The 18,081-nt window shown below is 36.1% G+C and overlaps 1 protein-coding gene across 8 annotated transcripts in view; it reads left to right on the forward strand.

Moving 5' to 3' along the window:
• Nucleotides 1-14,152, forward strand: part of PHF20L1 (PHD finger protein 20 like 1) — a 52,251-nt gene extending 38,099 nt beyond the window's left edge. For 5 of the 8 annotated variants that reach the window (XM_021386538.1, XM_021386542.1, XM_021386537.1 and 2 more), the window contains 6 exons: nucleotides 1,723-1,822; nucleotides 2,915-3,001; nucleotides 3,843-4,038; nucleotides 4,454-4,823; nucleotides 8,155-8,320; nucleotides 9,432-14,152. In XM_021386538.1, the coding sequence (XP_021242213.1) occupies nucleotides 1,723-1,822; nucleotides 2,915-3,001; nucleotides 3,843-4,038; nucleotides 4,454-4,823; nucleotides 8,155-8,320; nucleotides 9,432-9,574 (1,062 nt within the window). In that variant the 3' untranslated portion in view covers nucleotides 9,575-14,152. The remainder of the gene's footprint in view (nucleotides 1-1,722; nucleotides 1,823-2,914; nucleotides 3,002-3,842; nucleotides 4,039-4,453; nucleotides 4,824-8,154; nucleotides 8,321-9,431) is intronic. The other 3 variants (XM_021386543.1, XM_021386545.1, XM_021386546.1) reach the window with 1 other exon arrangement.

Below are 18,081 nucleotides of genomic sequence, written 5' to 3' on the forward strand. Positions count from 1 at the left end.
ATGGGTTTTCTCTAACATTTTAGCATCTAGAGGAGGTTTGTAAGGAAGGGTAAACTTTTTCCTTATAATTGGAAAAAATGCTTTTCCACACACAAATCATTCTTTCTATCTGCAGACCTTTGTACTTATACCAGCACTTCTGGTTTAGTCCTTGCACTTCACAGTACCTGCTATAGACACCACTGTGTTCACTAAATTTACTTCAGCTGTTTACAAGATGAATGAATCTTTGTATAAGACCTCTGCCATACAGATGTTAATATTATCAGCATCTTCGTGTTGCGATGTTTATGCTTCATCTTTAAAACAGCAGTTCTCAAATAAGAAATCACTCGCTCATTTTAGAAACTACTTAGATTTTAACTCTTAATATAAAAATAGAAGAACAGTTGTCATTTGAAGAGTATGTGATATCTGCATGGCATCCAGCTTTTGACAGGTTCCAACTGCTGCTTCATATGTGTTTGTATTGCAGTGAGGGGTTGCCCATCTAGTAACAAATAATTTAAAGTCTTTGTCTCAAGGAATTTGTAATAAAGTGTTTAGATCAAATGCAAGGAAAAGTGAGGAAGAACCCAGTTGTCAGTAACTTTAGAAGTTCATGAACTTCCTCTGTTTTTTGCACTTAAAGGACAGGTACGTATTCCACTATCAGTGTGGTACTGTTTCTGTTGAAAATATTAAGCCTTTAATTGAGATTTGAAGGAAGGAAGCAAGAATGACTGTCCTCTTAACGGACTTGCAAGTAAGTCTTTGGAAATGAAAGGAAGTTCTGAAAAAGAAATACGCAGACTGTCCCTGGAAATGCATTACTAAAATACAGTGGAATGATGGAAGAATTGAGCAGCGGTTCAGCAACGGTGATAATAACTTAGGAAAAAATGGACTGATGTAGAAATCTTTGGAGAGAGGAATTTGTAACCATAGTGGTATGACAAGAGGAAAGGTGGCTTCAGTGTTTTGAGTATGCTGATGTGCATTATACATGTCAACAGAGGAGAGACTTTCAACAGTAAAACAGCAGATATTTAGAAAATAGGCAAAACTGACATAAGAAAGGGAAATGTACCTAAAAGTGGTAGTTTCCTGCCCCTTTCTAATATCCAGTGACAGCCTAATGTTGACCACTTGTCTCCTTTCCATACTTTGTGTCATTGAGAGCAACCAGTTTGCTGTTTCTAAGCCTTCATGTCTTACCACTTCTATTTTGCTCTCCTATTCTCTTATTTCTCCTCTTTCATTTTCTCTTCATTTTCTTTTTCTTTTAGATTTTCCATTGGTGCGATATTAAAAACACATCTTTCTAGCGCACTGGAGAGATGCTTTGTAAATATAAATAATTAAACTGAAGAGTTTTCTACTTTTCACTGTTATGCTGTAATGTATTACATTATCTTTCTACTTTACTGTAATATATTTCTGTCTTATGTTACACTACTTAATACCTAGGTGCTAAATGTTGAGTATTGTAATAAAATACTATTAAATATTGCGTCTTCATTTTTTTCTCCAGTTTGGAATTTGTGGTTGAGGAAACTAAAGCTACCTTTTAGCTTGATGTCTTTGCCTACCCAAACACAGATGACCCAAATAAAATTATTTTACTCAAACCAGCTATTTAAGTTAAACTGTTGTTGACTGAGTTTTGATGATAAAAATAATGGTTTCTGATTTTTTGAATCTGCTTAATTTTACTTTTTGCTTTTGTTTTTTTGATGTCAGTGTGAAGAATGCTTGTGTTGGCAGCACAGTGTATGCATGGGATTGTTAGAGGACAGCATTCCAGAGCAGTACATCTGTTATATCTGCAGAGATCCGCCAGGTAAGAGTAAACCAACTTTATCTGCAGCTGTCTGCTTGGGATTTTCAAGCAGAAATGTTATACATTGCTTGAATTGGTAAAGCTTTGTATGTTTTATGTTTATGTTACACTTCTTCAGGGCTAGGTCTTCTAAGTCTTATGTGAGCAGAGACTTACTTTCCTGTTAGTCTTGTTAAACTTGCTAAATGTTCATCGTGATGTGAATTACCATAGCTTTGTTTGCTGAATCAAATTCCCTCAAACCTTTAGGTCTTCTTAATTTCACTGTACTCTGAAAAGTCTTTGCAAATGAAACATTCTTGTTCAAAAATCTGCCTTGCATATGCTTGGAATTGCATCTGTTTAAATATCATTTTTAGAGAAAAGGACTCGTTACCACAGTACACTCCTATATGCTGTGGATGTCGTTTCATATTAATTGGGATTTCATAATGTTTGTGTTTGCCTGAATTGTGTAAGTTGAATATGTAATACATATGCAGAAATCTAGCACTCATGTTAAATAATAGCACACAAACAGCGCATCTTAAACTTAGGATTCTTATCCTAAGTTTGAGACAAAGAAACATTAGGAAAAATCTATTTACTATTAAACTGTATATACTTAGGATTAGGAAGCTGTTGATTTAAAAGTAATTCCTTTCATAAAACTGTTACTCTTAGCAGCCATTTGGAAGAAAACTATACTATTTGGAAGAAAGGTTTTAATATTTCTCCTAACAATTGATACAGATGTCCCCTAGTGATTTATCCAGCAGGATATCTGAAGCCTATTTGCAGAGGTATAAAATAACACAGTTTTCATTAGTTCTTTTTGAGAAGAAAATGTAGAAATTAGAGCTGGACAGATGTGACTTTTTCCATTGGCCCGAAACTGAATGTTGGTTGATGGTATAAAGTCATGTCTCTTAGTTCCTTGTGTGGTGTACTCTGAGCGATCAAGCCTTTTCTTATTTATAACAACTAATTTGTCTTGTGTTCTTTCCCTGCACTGTACTAGGTACTTCGTTATCCCCTGCTATACGGAGACTGTGTCCCTAAATTTTATCTTCTCTCCCTTCCTAACCATTACTTCTTTTCTTTCTATGTCAGGAGAAAAAGGTCATTCACAATGTCAGTATTTTAAAGTGTATTGGGATAATGGGCAGAAAGGAGATAGACAGGGTATTCTCCTGAAAGGTATGAAGGGCTTCCATCAACCCATTCTTTGTTCTGTATATGATGATAGTCTGATATGAAATTGAGTGTAAGATATTGCTATCTTAGTCAGTTTGTTTGTCTCTTGCTTTTTTTTTTAATAATTAAGTTACTTTAGAAGCATTAGCTAAGTACTCATTAATGCCTGTTGGGTTAAAACTGTAGATAATGTTGTAGCATGGGATACCTAGGGGCTGCTTATGTTGTTATCCTCTCTGGCAGTGTTCGTTTAAAGACCTCTCAAAGAAGAGCGTAAGAATTCTGCTGTCACTTATTTTTGAGTTTTCTCTTTTCAGGAAGCTACCTTCTGGCTTCTAATAAGTAGATATTGAATGTATTGTTGAAGAAAAATCTTTGTTAGCTTTTCCCAAATAACCTAGATGTTTTGGGCATATCCATATAAAATCCACTCTCCAACACTTCCATCAGTAATGTAGTTACTTTTTGACTCTTGCAGCTTATGTAAAGCAAAAAATTGAAGTGCCAATTATTTAAGAAGATTTTTTTGCAGTTAGATTGACATACACTTTCTTTATAACTTGTACTTTAATCACAAAGTTAATTAGATTTTTCATTTTGAAATGCCACTTAGAGAGATTGAGCTTTTAGCTTTGCTTTGAAAGTAAAGTAACAAATGTTCCCTTTAAATCCTAGAAAATTAAGTTTTAGAATATCAATAAAATAATAAGGTCTTGAATCATTCTCTCATGGATGTTAGGAGACGTTTAGGAGAGTACAGGAAATAATTATAGCACTTTAGTTTTAAATGCAATTGTGCTGTGGCTTTAGATGTCCCTAAATGTGCTTATTGCTTACCCCCCAGGTCAGAGGTGGAGTGCCAAATATCTTTACGATAAAGACTGGCTAAACAATGGACACATGTGTGGGTTATCATTTTTGAAAGAAAACTACTCTCATCTTAATGCCAAAAAGATTGTGTCAACACATCACCTGCTGGCAGATGTATATGGTGTAACAGAAATATTGCATGGACTGCAGCTGAAGATTGGGATATTGAAGTAAGTGTCAGTCCTGGGTTTATTCTCAGTTTTTTAAATACATTTAAGTAGAAGAAGCTACCATTTCCATACACATTATTTTGTTATGGTAAAGTTGTTTCTTATAAAATAGTTTGAATAGTTCCAGTGCTACGTGTACCTTCATCTTCATCAGGAGTCAGGTGTCCAGCAGAGACGGTATATTGAGATTTTTTGTGGTATGTTTTTTTGCTGTTGCTTAATTTTTTTTCAGTAGCTGATTTGGTATTAAGGGGGCAGTGTGGATTTATTCTGAATTGATGAGTGACCTAGCAGTGCTCTCTTACATTTGATAATGGCACTTATCTGTAGCTGTGGTCTAGCAGAAGTGGATTTTTAATAGTACAGCACTTTAAGAGGTACTTCTGTATAACATTTTTTTTCATCTTTGTTGTAGAAATAAACATCACCCAGACCTTCATCTCTGGGCTTATTCGGGAAAGCGAAAAGAACAAGATCAAAGAACTCTTGGGGTAGAGAAAAAGATAGTGACTTTTCCACATGCTGTTAATCCAGCTGAAAGGACGTGTCACAGTCAAAACCATAAAGAGCCACCTAGTTTACCCCAGAAAATGGAAGAAACATATATTACGAGTGAGCACAGTTACCAAAAGCCACAGAGTTTTGGTCAAGATTGCAAAGCAGTCACTGACCCTATGAGCTCAGATGATGAAGATACAAGTAGTTTTGAGGAAGACCAGGAATTTTGTTCAGAGAATAAAAACTGTTTACAATATTCTTTTAAAGATGATGGCATGAATGAGCAGGTAAGTACCATCCTTCATCTGGGAGGTTTCTTAATTAGGGAAATGTATTTAATCTCATAAAGGTCAAGTATGTAAGTATTCATAAATGTTTGTTAGAACTCAACATACTCTATCAAATAAGTCAGCACAAATCAGTAAGAGTAAAGTAAGATTGCTGAAATTATTTCAGCAAAGTAGACATTTTTGGATTGCTGAAGCACAAAATATGTTTAAAGTATTGCCTATGCTAAAACTGGTTATATTTGTTCCTTTCCAATGTTACAAAAGACAAAAAAAGTCTTAACAGAACTTCAGTGTTTTCTGAGAGCTGAGGAAAACAGAGCAAGTTTTCTTTTTTTCTCAATTCTGTTTTCTATTTTTATTTTTTTAACTGAGATTTGCATTACTGTTTATTATCATACTCTACTCTCCTTTCAGTAGCGATATAAAGCCAATTTAAAAGTTGTGTGCAACTTCTTTTGAGTCTTAGTACTGCATATTTCTTCTAATTAAAGTTTTCACAGAATTTTAGTCAGGATAATATTTGGTAATGTAATATCTCTTTCTCCATTTTGCGTTACGTGTTTGAATCCATTACGTTGTGGAAAAGAGTTGAAACTTTTTAGTTTGATCTTAGTCAAGAATTCTCTTTAAGAAAAAAAAAAAAACACCACCAACAAAAAGCAACCAAAAAGAAGGGAAACAAACCTTTCTGTTTTCTGCAATACCATCTGTGAGAATAAATGGCCCAACTCATCCCCCTTTCGAAGTACAGTTTCTGGTGTGGAAGAAATGAGTAAGATGCATCTTTTTTCTTCTAATTCTAGTTTTAAATGTGGCATGTAAGCTGTGTAATCTGAATGGAAAATTTTGGCTCATTCTAGTTAGAGTTCTCTATGCTAAATTGCATGTTTATACTCAGTTTGTGTAGTAAACGGACATGCAGCAGTGTGAAATAGGCTTTCCTTCCAACAATAACTTATATAATATTTACCATGACAATTTATTTAGAATTAAGAGGAAAACATGGGAGCAGTGAAAAAAAAACATTGTTTCTGTCAGAGACTAAATCATATACCTGAAGAACTGGGTGCTCTCACTTCCAAACTGGGAGGAGATCTGTTGGGACAGTGTCAGAATACTCTTTCCTTTGGGACACCTTAGTTCATCTTCCTGTCGTTAGTTAGCCTTGGTACCAAAATAAGGTTTTCTGTCTAGACTTAGGTGTGTTGAAGAGCACTCTTGGTTTCTCCATGAGCTACTTTGTACTTACGTTTAGATTGTGCTGATGCTGACACTGAAGTGCCATTTTCACAAGAAGCGGCTTCTATCTAACGTGCTGTCTTCACTTCTCCTTGTCAAACTTCTGTTTGGAGCTTTGCATTCTTCCTTCTAGCTTTCTGTCTTTTCCTAGTCATAGAATCACAATATCATAGAATGGCTTAAGTTGGAATCTACAGATCTGTTGCAGATCTTCTTTTCTTTTACAAGCCATGACCAGATTTTTTTTGAGATCCCTTTTTGGACTGTACATCATCTTTTTCCTTCTGAAAGAATGAGCTTGCCCCACCTGACTCTCCCACTTGTTTCTTCTTCAAAAGTTGTCCTGTATTCTACATCTCTTACCACCTCTTCCAGCACTCCCTGATAGCCTGCCTTGATCTGGCTTCCTGGTCTCTTAGCTTAAAGGAGGGCCTGTTTGTTTTTAAGTTATTTTTTATGAACTGACCATTTCAGTAAAACAGAGGTCATAAAAGAAATGTATATATATATATATGTAGGAAAAAAAACAGCATGTTACTTAATCTGCAGTTGTCTCTCAGCTTCAAGGTTTTTTTTCTCATTGCCACAGGCATCTGAAAAATTCACATAACAGATGATCGATGTTAGAACTGTGTGAATGAAGCCTCATTCAGCAAGGGAGAAACAGCACTATTCTCTTGTAGATGTACAGAACAGTCTGAAGATTGTCAGAAATAGGGCATTTAATCTTTATATAGCATATTTCCAGTGTAATTATGAGGGATGTGGTATAAATAGTGAAAGTGCTAAGGAGGCAAAACTGATATCTGAGAGATGAAAGATTTTATCTAGTCTGAGAGTTTAGAGGCATTTATGACTTTCAAAAATGATCTTTGGTAAATAATTCTTTGTGAATATTGTGAATATTAACAGTGCTTGTCCCCAGGACTTGCTTAGAAAGCTGTCAGCAGGATGGTCCAAGTTGGACTTATTTTTTTTAATTAAGACTTAAATGAAATAGTTAGGTTTTGCTCAGAAAGGGACTAAAGATCCATTAGTTCCCCACTTCCATGTTTTCATACTCTTACTGTTGATGACTGGAAGAAGAGAAGATGAGTGCAAAGTCTGTATTGATGTGACATGGAAAGAACTTTAGCACTTCATCAAACAAGTGTATTAAAATGATAAAACTCACTCCTTGCCCTCACATTTGCCGTGAACTGATTCTGTGTGAGCACATATCTCGAATTTTTCTTGAATTAAGTCCCTATAACAGAATCATCAATAGCGAAATAACTTCCATCAGATATGAAGTCATAATGGTTATAAAATTGAAACTTCAAATCCTTCTAAGTAATGGAGATTCTGAACACTTTGATTAATGTGTTCAATCTGGTACGCTTTCTTTGCTCATAGCCAGTGGCTGATGAGAAATTTGTTTCCTGTCTTCTTTGAAATAATTAGTTTCTTCAAAGCAAGCTAATCTTCCACATACGGTGCATTTGCATAACATGGCTGCACAGCTCTCGATGTTACTGTCCCTGTACCTGTCCCTGAACATGTTTAATTCTGGCTAGAACTTGTGGTGGCAAGTTACAGGGAATCACAGGGTAGGAAGCCAAGACTTCTGTTTGAAACAACAGATGAATGGCCAACTTCGCAAAATAATGACTTCTGACATCTTGGGTATTAGTGTATCTTATGCAGTTTTCTTTCATTCTCTGGCTACACTTGGAGCAATCCTTTGGGTTTTGCGTATTTTTACTGATGTTACAACTGATGCATTCCAGCACTTCATGAATTGAGTCGTGATTGTTATAAACAGAGCACAGAAATACAATCTGTCTTACTGCATTAAACAAAACTTTACCTGCCTCCACTCCTACCTTGCTCGCCCAGTGAAAAAACATGCTCGTTTGTATGGAATTTGCATTTTGTTCGATATAGTCTGTTGATGTATTATGATACATAGTGTGTTTTTTGTCCAGGAGACAGAAGTACAATTCTAAAACAGTGTAGTGTATGATGACACGCAAGGATCAAAATGAACACTAGAAATTAAAGAGACACTCTTAAATGGCAATTTTTTCTTTCTGTTGCCCCTATGAAGAAGAATTCTGCTGAAGGAAACACTGTGTGTGTTTGTAATGAAAGAAAAGGCTCAGAGGAACAAGTGGATACACATCTTCAATGGCAGCTAAATCTCCTTACCCATATAGAGAATGTACAGAATGAAGTCACCAGCAGAATGGACCTGATTGAAAAGGAAGTTGATGGTAACTGCATTTACAGATGCTTGTTAATGTACATAAAATAGCTTATTTAGTAGCCACAGTGCTGAAGGCAATATCAGACTGAGGATTTTTTTTTTTTAAGGATTGTATTCAACTTTGGGTACCCAAAATTATATCCAGAGCTTGCACCTTTGGTTTCACTTCACTCTCTTCCACAAGTTTTTAATGTCCATTAAAGTAGCTTAAGAGCTCAGGACATTTGAGCTCAAGCCTGTAATATCAGATAGACTTTAGAAACCTTAGATAACTTGTCTAGTCGCCTTTTTTCTGCAGCTGGCTTCATTGTTCTGTTGCTTGACAGTATTTAGGAAAAGTTTGTTCGTTATGCCTTCATCTTTGGTTTGCAATGTTAGCATGTAGAATCATAGTGTAACTGGATTCGGGAAGATAAACCAGGCTTCCTGGGAAAGCATGCACGAGATTATGCTTGTAGAAGTGAGCATTACAGCATATGAATTTACTCACTAGTTGTAGAAACATAGAAATAAGAGGAACTTGAGTGCAGTGTTTTTAGAAGAGTCCTTAATTATTTTTTGACAAGTAGTTGTTTCACTCCTTTGCAGTTTTATTACTGCCTCATCTGAGGCAGTAATTCTGGAAATACAAGGTTCATCTTTCCCTTTTTTGTCTCTACAAGCATAGAAATTAATTTGAAAACGTTTGAAGACTGGAAAACTGTTCTATAGTCTGACCCTTGTAACTAGGAGCTTGATAAAGTGACATAAGTGAGCCTAGAACTTCACTGATCCTGGAGTTCACAGATTGCTTTTTCTGTTCTATCATAGATAGAAGGCTCTGGACTGTAGTTGCTTTTTTATGTGTAGACAGAAAATTGTTAGCCAAGGCTGTAATTTGCTGTCAGGTATCTTTTTATAGTAACAGTCAGATCAGAAGATATGTTTGAATTGTTGGATTGAAACACTGTATTAGTTATCATTTCCATAATAAATGTTTTTTTCTGTTAAAGAAAAATCACAGCCTCAATATATTTGCCCTTCTTATTAAAGATAAAATGTTAAAGAAAGGTTTAATTTTTCTGAAAATTGTTTCTCAGAGAGTCATTCTAATCAATTTCTTCCTTTTCCTTCTGTAGTTTTAGAAAGCTGGCTTGATTTCACTGGAGAACTGGAGCCACCAGATCCTTTAGCAAGATTGCCTCAGCTGAAGCGACGTATTAAACAGCTCTTACTTGACATGGGAAAAGTACAGCAAATAGCAACGCTTTGCTCTGTATGACAAAAGGAAGAATAAAGAAATAAAAATAGGTTCTCTACGGTGAATTTTCTTACTAGCCACAAGACTGATAGGAAGACCACAAAAAGCTGAGCATTTATATTGTTCTTTGCTGATTACATTAATAGCCTAAAGCTTTAGGGAGTGGAGAGGAAACCTAGAGTAAGCAATCTGTTACACTGAAAATCTAAATATTCATGTTCAAACCTCAAAATACGATGTATTACATACTGAGAAATGTTGCTATCTCAACATGATAAACAAGGAAACTTCTGCATACAAGAAAGCTGAACAAAAACTCTGCAAAGAACAGTTCTGCTATTCTGAAACATTAGGCGGAAAAGTCTAAATTCACAGAATTCAGCTGACTAAAACATTTTTGAACTGCGTTTTTACACAATTCTTCTCATCAGTAAAAGACACAGAGAGATCTGCATCCTCTCTACAAGAAAAGTTTATAGATTATTTCCTTTTCTCATGAATGTTCAGGAAAAATAGCGTACTAGCTTTGATTTTGAAAGAAGCTACTTGTCACAGTCTCCTTTTCAAAGTATTTTTTTAAAAAGAAAATTTTATTACTGCACCCTTAGGCTCCTTTAAAATGTAAGTGGCAAACAGTGGTCAGATGTGCCAAATAACGTTACAACCACTGGAATGAGATTTTCATTATGGCTTACATGGTTTTTTCCATATTCCTACTTGGTGCCAGCAATCCATCCAAAATTACATCTAGTTGGTATTTTTCATGTTCTGTGGCAGTATTCAGGATTCAGAGTACAATTTTTGTCCTGGGTAGCTCTGTTCTGGTGTTACTTCACCGTCCTCAGCTGGGATGAGGAATGACAAGAGCAGCGAAACTGTCTGTGGCTGTCAGTATACTGAACCACTAGAATAAATACTGCAATATTACATTATACAAGATTTATTTTTTTTGGAAAAAAAAAAAAAAAACAAAACTTCCAGCTTCAGTAAATGCAACATCATGAAACCAAAGGCAACCTAGTTGCTCCATTAGCTTCTGCTGATTTTTGAGCCCAGGACTTTCCTGTGCTTATAAGTTGCCACTGTACCCACTGCTACATACAAACTTGTATGTGTATGTATATGCGTATACATACGCATATACATTTATACATACTATATACGTTTATATCTACACATCTAGTTTTATTACAATAGACTATAAGAGCTGGTGGTTAACATAAAACATTATCTTTTAACAAACAGTTTCTAAAATTGAAAATAATGTATGTACAGGTTTTGAAATTTGTAAAATATGACTGTTAAAAGGAGGCTATTTAACTGATGACATAAAATACTTGAACATTTTATGCCTCACATCTGTTTATCAGTTCTAGTTATCTGTATAAATGCATTTTAGGACTGATAGACAGTAAACTTGAATTTACCTTTTGATAAAAGTACAAGCCACTGTACATTCAGAAATTATTTAAATTTACAAACACACTGTTCTATATGTAAGGTACTGTATGTAAAACTGTTTATTAAAACTATTCTGCGTACTCTACATTTTCAATTTTTCTTCCTGATCTACATACAAATGTGTATTATAACTATGTACAGACATCAAAAAAATCTTGGAATGCCTTCTGAGGATTCATAAAATTGAAACATGTGCCAAAGATGGTTTAACTGGGAAAGACTACAACTGTGCACTGAACTTTCATGATAAAAGCATTACTGAGACAGTAGCGTGGCTGCTAAAAAAATCTTCCGTGACATTTCCTGTCTGTCTGTCATGTCTGAAGTAAGTTATCACTCTTGATGTCCAAAACAAACTGTAAGCCCATGTTACAGAGTGGTTGCTATTTAAAACGTCTTGCCACATCAAGCTTATAGGAGACATTGCAGAGCTATATGATAATGTGGAAGGCAACTGTAGAATCACGATTGGCAACTTTGCAATACAACAGGGGAAGTTGTTGACATTTTTATAACAACTGTTAATAAAGAAAATACTCTGTGTTATATAGTCGGATGCTTAATGGCTTAAAACAATGTGAATAGTTGAGTGACCTACTTGCTTTTTGGTGTGTGAGACTTCTATTCACTTGCTGCATATCCTTGAATGCCTTGCTGCTTGAACTGTGTAAGAGTAGTGTAAATCCAGTTGACTTACTTTGAAACAAAGTGGAGTGTATTTACATACTTATACAGCATACACTGTAGCAATATTATGCAGTGTGTATGTGTGTGATATAACTATAAATGTTGTGGAAGGTGGAGCTGAACTAAGAAATTCCAGGTGGGAGGAACAAGATTGTCTTCTTAGTGCAGAGGTGGAGAAATGATATCTGAAAAGGAAGTCGTGAGGTCGGAGTTAACGTTGCCTGTGCAGCTTTAACTCGTCTTCTGTTTGTGTTTGCAGCAGTCTCTAAATTTACATGAGTACTCAACTTTATCTCTCAGGATCCTGCCTTATTCAGGATGGACTGTGCTTATCAGAACAACTAATCTGATTAATAGTTATTTTTTGTCTTCATTTCTTGTGTAGTCAATCATTATTAATAGATACATACCTTGCAAGCATTCACAATTTGTAAGAAAATATAATTCCTTATGGGCGATGCTGTGATACATTGTGTATTGCTTGAATACTTCACAAACTTGTCTGACTTCTCTTTCACAAATTGCGATGTTAGTTTGTGGCACCTGAACATTCGTTTTGGCCCCGGTTTCTCAAGTACTCAAGTCTGTGGGATACTTTTGAAGCATCCCATGTTGTTTTAAACACAGGTCAAGTGCCATAAAACAGTTGAATGTTATGCATGGAATGTAACCTACAGCTGATAGCTTTACTCATTTGTCAGTCAAACTTGATGTAGTCTGATTCATACAAATGTCTTCTAATTGGCCTTATCAAGAGAATCTTTTTTCTCTGTGCATTATTTTCCATTTGTCTTCCTGCTTCCTCAGTAATTAACCCAAGGATCTACACACAATCTATTTACAGCCTCAGTTATCTGGACATGAATTTCAGTTTCTTGTGGTGGTTGATGGAGGAGGCAGACTGCTCTGACGAGAAAATAATAGTTTGTGGTGTTGTGATGACTGTTTATGATACTTGTGTGCAGAAAAGACAATTTTAAAATTTTCAGCCTTCCTTTATAAGTAATAAAAAAAAAAGAGAGAGAGAGAGAGAGAAATACCCCAGTACCTCTTGTGAGGCTACAATACTAAATGGCAAAATTGTGGAGCCTTCAAATGCTGAACTTTTTGTCTGAAATTTGCCCACACTGTTTTCTCACATGGAGATATCAGGAATTATTCATTTCAAACCCTTCTTCCTGTGACAGTATTGAAGGCATCTGCATCATTCTAAGTTGCAATGATGGACATCAGTATTACAGTCATAAATGGAATTCAGTTTTGGTGACATAGGTGGCCCCTAGTACACGTTTTCTGATGATGTTGCAGTTATAAAATAAAGATACTTCAAATCATATGTCAGGAAATGGATTGGAAGATAGTTCCTACTGACCCTTTCCTTGGGTAACTGTGGGGAAGCTAGTGCCCTGTTTTAGTTATTCTGATTTACAGCTGCAGAACCCTGTAATTTTTTCTTAGGAGACAAATTGCAATTTTCTGGTATATTTCTTTACTAGCTTGCAAAGAACTGAAGCTGTTTTTCCATGGGTGCAGTCTTCTTGTAAAGCAGACATCACCGTGTTGATTAATTTAATATCTGAGCTTCTGCTTGCTCTTGAGCTCCTTGCTTTTTTTCCTAGTTATGTGGAGATGCTGATGTGTGAAGGGAGTGCGTGCAATTATGCCATCTATTTGCAAATGATACCTGCCTTTGCCATATCAGTTTAAAAGACTGGAACCTTGTGTTTTCTCTCTGCTGCTTCATTGTGTTGCAGTCTGTCAGCTTTAATTTCACAGTGCTTATTAAGATGAAAGCTTAATCACTCTCTAAATGTCCATTGCTATCTTTGTGTTTGATTAGTTGCTACTTTTTTCTCTTACACTGAGTCTGTATTGCTATAGGTGATCATTTTACAAAGTTTTTATTACACTGTTATGTCCTTGGTGCTGGGTATAGGGGTCTGTCTTTAGCAATAAGAATTATACACTATGTGTATATATGTTTATGTACGGAAAATGAGACGGAGCATGTAATGACTGTGAAAATACACTGCACAAAGAGCAGATTGAGCATTTGGCAGCCATCCTGCACCAACCTGAACAACTCAAATGAAAAATTAGAGACCGTGTGGAGAAAATGAACTAGCATGAAAAGTCCTTCAGGAGTGAATCTCCGTTTTCATATACCCGGGGCTGTGTGTAAGCTGTAGATGAGCCAGAGACTGAATAACTGTGGTTAGTTCAACTGGTCTTCAACCAGCAGCTTCCTTTGCTGTAGAACTGGCAAGAGCCACCTTGTTCAGCTGCAGCCATGGGCATCAGTGTATTGTCACCAAACACTCTTGAGAGAGGCAGCAGTGCACTATTATCTTCTATGAGATACACAAAATACTTTTTTTTCTGTGATTTATTTTTTATAATAGCAATAATGTTGGCTGCATTCTAATACAATAAAGGTCGTTGAGATTGTTATGTGCCTGGGCTCCCGTTCAGTGGACTTCAGTTTCAGTGAGTTAGTGAATGTTTGCATATATTTAAAATCACTAAGGAATCTTTGGTCGTGTGTTTAGCCTGTAGAAAATAAACTACGTACAGTCATGGATACTCTTATTTGTACGGATCTCAAAGCCTTAGGGAATCTTCCGTTGTATCTTCGCCCATAGCCAAATTATGTAATCAGTAAATTATTTACAGTTACGAATGCTCTTACTGAGCATCAAAGTAATTGGAAGATTTTTATGTTCGTGAGTTACTTCAGTGTTTAACAATTTCAAGGTTTGAATTCTGCAATGCACTGTCTTGAAATGCATTATCTTTTAACAACTTCAGAGTGACAGTGACGCTCTCTTGTTTCTCTGTATATCATTACAGAAGAACTTCAGTGTGTTTTAGTGTTTTTTTTATATTGCCTATAAATGATTGTTCAGGACTTTACTGTTGTAGGAAACAAATATACAAACAGTGCTGAGAAAGTTCCTGTCCTAGGTGTGTTGTGGGCTGGGACATAAGTGGTGTGTGCAGGAGGTGAACAAATTCAGGCAGAATCTGAGTAAGATACTAACACACAGAAATTGCTGAGTTGCTCACATGGCAAAAAATGTTATAATCTTGAACATTTTAAAAAGAAATCACTAGATATTTTAATCGTTAGCGAAGGCACTGTCTCAGAGCATCTCATACCTCTCAAATGATATAAAGCCAAATTCAGATCTTGGAGTAATATCTGAAATGCTGTTTTCTTGTCCTGAGTCAGACCAAGGATCCAGCCATCCCAGTATCTTATTTTAGGCAGAAGGTCAATGCAAGCATCCGTAGAAATATATTGACTGTAAAGGCTCTGTGCAAATTGATCTTTCCATCATGATATCTTTCATTTCTGGATAACAAAAGTTCCCTCAATCAAAGTCTCTATGAAGATTTATCAGTTTTGTCAGTCATTGGTGTAGATCTCTTCTCCACAAGTTTGTTTAATCCATCATTTTTCATTTGTCTTTTTTGACCTCCATAACAATCAGGAGCCATAAAAAATTATGCAGCTTTTTGTACACAGGACTTGGATGTCTCCTTCAGTTTGCTTTCTGTCTTCATAGGCTGTATGCTGTTGTGTTCAGAGAATGTTAATTATTATATTATCAGAGAAAAAAAAATAGTAATTTTTGACCTACTGCCGCCAGAAATTCAGCACCTTGTTAGTATGACTAGGGAAGGTTTTTGTTTTTTTGTTTTTTTTTTTTTTTCTCATGAATTAGTTTTCATTTGCCAAATATTGAATCTTAGTGTACAAATCTATCCATTGTTTCACTGCTGATTGTAGAGCTGAATTCTGCTTGGGGTTTCCAAATGTTCTTCATTCTGTGTTCTGTGAGAATAAAATAAATGTCTGTCTACTTTCCATCACCAAGGTACTGTTAGATAGATAGTGGAAAACTGCTGTAGGATATATAAGAAAATTTGAAAGATACTTTTCTTCCATAAGGATATGTAAAGAAAATAATAATTTCAGCTATCCTAGAAATGGTTCATTTCTGGAGGGACAAAGGCAAATTCAAATGCTGTTATGTGGGCTTCTTTAGGTCCTCCTGTCACCAGAGGTACTCTGGGAGGTTCAGGTTGAATATTAGGAAAAAATTATTCTCTGAAATTGTGGTCAGGCACTGGAACTAGTGGTTGAGTCACCATCCCTGGAGGTGTCCAAGACACATTTAGATGTTGTACTAAGGGATGGGGTTGAGTGGGGAAATATTGGTGGTTGGTGGACAGTTGGACTGGATCATCTTGGAGGTCTTTCCCAAACTTGGTGATTCTATGATTCTAGCTGGTAAATGGTAATACAAATAATAATAATAATAATAATAATAATAAAATTGAGAAGTCCTCTGCCTATTTTTCTGACCTAGCCCAGTTTAGTGTTCTGGTACTTCCCCATTGTACTTTCAATTTAAAGAATGTGTGAAGTGACTGAAACTTCTTCTATCTGGTGAAGCTATGCTTTATTTTTCTTCTCATCTTCCGATTTTGCCTCATTTAATGCATTTCTTGCCCCTTTTTGAGGATTTAGTTAATGATAATTGCCAAAATCATGTGAAGATGTTTGAAATAAGATCCTTATGCTTGGGAAGAAATGTACCAAATGTAAAATGTATTGCACGCACAGATAAAGGAGAAGTTGTTAAAGGATGGCATGATCTTTATATTGTGTTCTTGAAATGTAGGAGAGGATGGGCCAATATTTTTGTTCCCATTTAACACGGGAAAGCAGTCTATTATTTGAAAATAAATGAAATACGTGATATGGCATAACCTGACCGAGTTTTCAGTACTTATAATTGTTACTTCCAATTCACTACCTCATTCAGAAGTCTTCCTTAAGCCCATTTCTGAATATAACATTGGTTTCTCAGGCTTCAGTTTTGAGCGAAAGTAACTTTAATGTATGCACAGATGTTTATATATTCATATATTGGAAGCATTTACCTTTTGACTTTTTGATATATAAAGATGTCACTTAGGAAAGCTCATGCAGTCTTTCTGTTAAGAAAGTGTATGCAAAGCTGGAACACTGGATAAATGATCTGTTTCTCCCATAAGATTTTGAGATTGCAATGAAATGTTTCATCACATTGTCATTTTTTCTTTCCCCAAACAATTATAGTCTAGATGGAGTTGCTTTTTGCTAGCGTCTACAACAAATGAAACCTTCATTTCCAGCACTGAAGCAATGATTTTAAAGACAAACTAATTTTAAGGCCATATTGGCTGCAGGGACCTTTTCCATTTGCTCCTTTTTCACACTTCAGCGATGAGCTAATTTGAGATGTTCTTCCATCTTTCCTCAGGTACTAAAAATAGAGCTTAATACAGTTGTCCCTGCACTGAAGGGGATGTTATATACTGAGGATTTTCTTAATTTGAATTTGAGCATCCATAGGTCACAAGTGCTTTATTTTTTCCTCTAAAGACTGTGGATTGCATGTATTGTTCTGTAAACTACCCTTTTTATTTCTATTTTTTGAATCCATGGGCCATTGCATCCCACTGAACTTGCATGTGACGCACTTCTAAAAGTGGTTTAAGGACACGACTTGCCAGAACACTATCTCCTACTTGATCTTTGAAGAGATTTTTCAGACTTGGCTGTTCTTCTCACTAGCATAGTTCAGAGGTCGTTTTCTGGTTTTTTGAAGAAATAAAAGCAGTCTTGAGAATCAATGCTATGTAGATATTATAGGTTTCTAGATGTGTACATATTTGCACATTGCTTCTTTCTATTAATAATAGTTCTTTGAGACCTCCTTGGTTTCCTGTCTGCCTTAGCTCATTACCAACTAATGACTTTTGGTCAAGAAGGAAGGAGAAAGAGAATGTTCACCATGAGGAGCCTCTCTCTCCCATTTTTGATACAAAGGGCCTGATGGACCATTCTGGACAAACTTTAGAAAATTGAATTAAATAAAAGTGTGTTAGTTTGCCATCTACACAACATTCTTCATCATCTCCCAGCTTGATCTTTCTGCTGACTACTGACTTCACTCAGGACCAGAGTAGGTTGCTTGAAAGTCAAGACCAAATATAGTCCCACTCATTTTAAAACTGCTAGTCGTGCTAAAGCAAGCGTATGCCTCTGACCGAGGTCACATTTACCATGTATTTCAAATGCTGTAGCCCAGGCATGTTCAGCCTGTGGGCTGCATGTGGCCTGGCCCAGCCCGTCCTGCAGCTCTTCCCTGCCGAGCAGCCCAGCTTGGCCCTAGGCCCGCACCCATTGCCCACAACAACCAAACATCAGCGTGAGGTCAGTACTGTCTGAGTTGAACCAGGGACATGGGGAATCATGGAGTCATAGAATGGTTTGGATTGGAAGGGACCTTTAAGATCATCTAGTTCCAACCCCCTGCTATATG

The sequence above is a fragment of the Numida meleagris genome, chromosome 2 (genome assembly GCF_002078875.1).
Source record: "Numida meleagris isolate 19003 breed g44 Domestic line chromosome 2, NumMel1.0, whole genome shotgun sequence".
NCBI lineage: Eukaryota > Metazoa > Chordata > Aves > Galliformes > Numididae > Numida > Numida meleagris.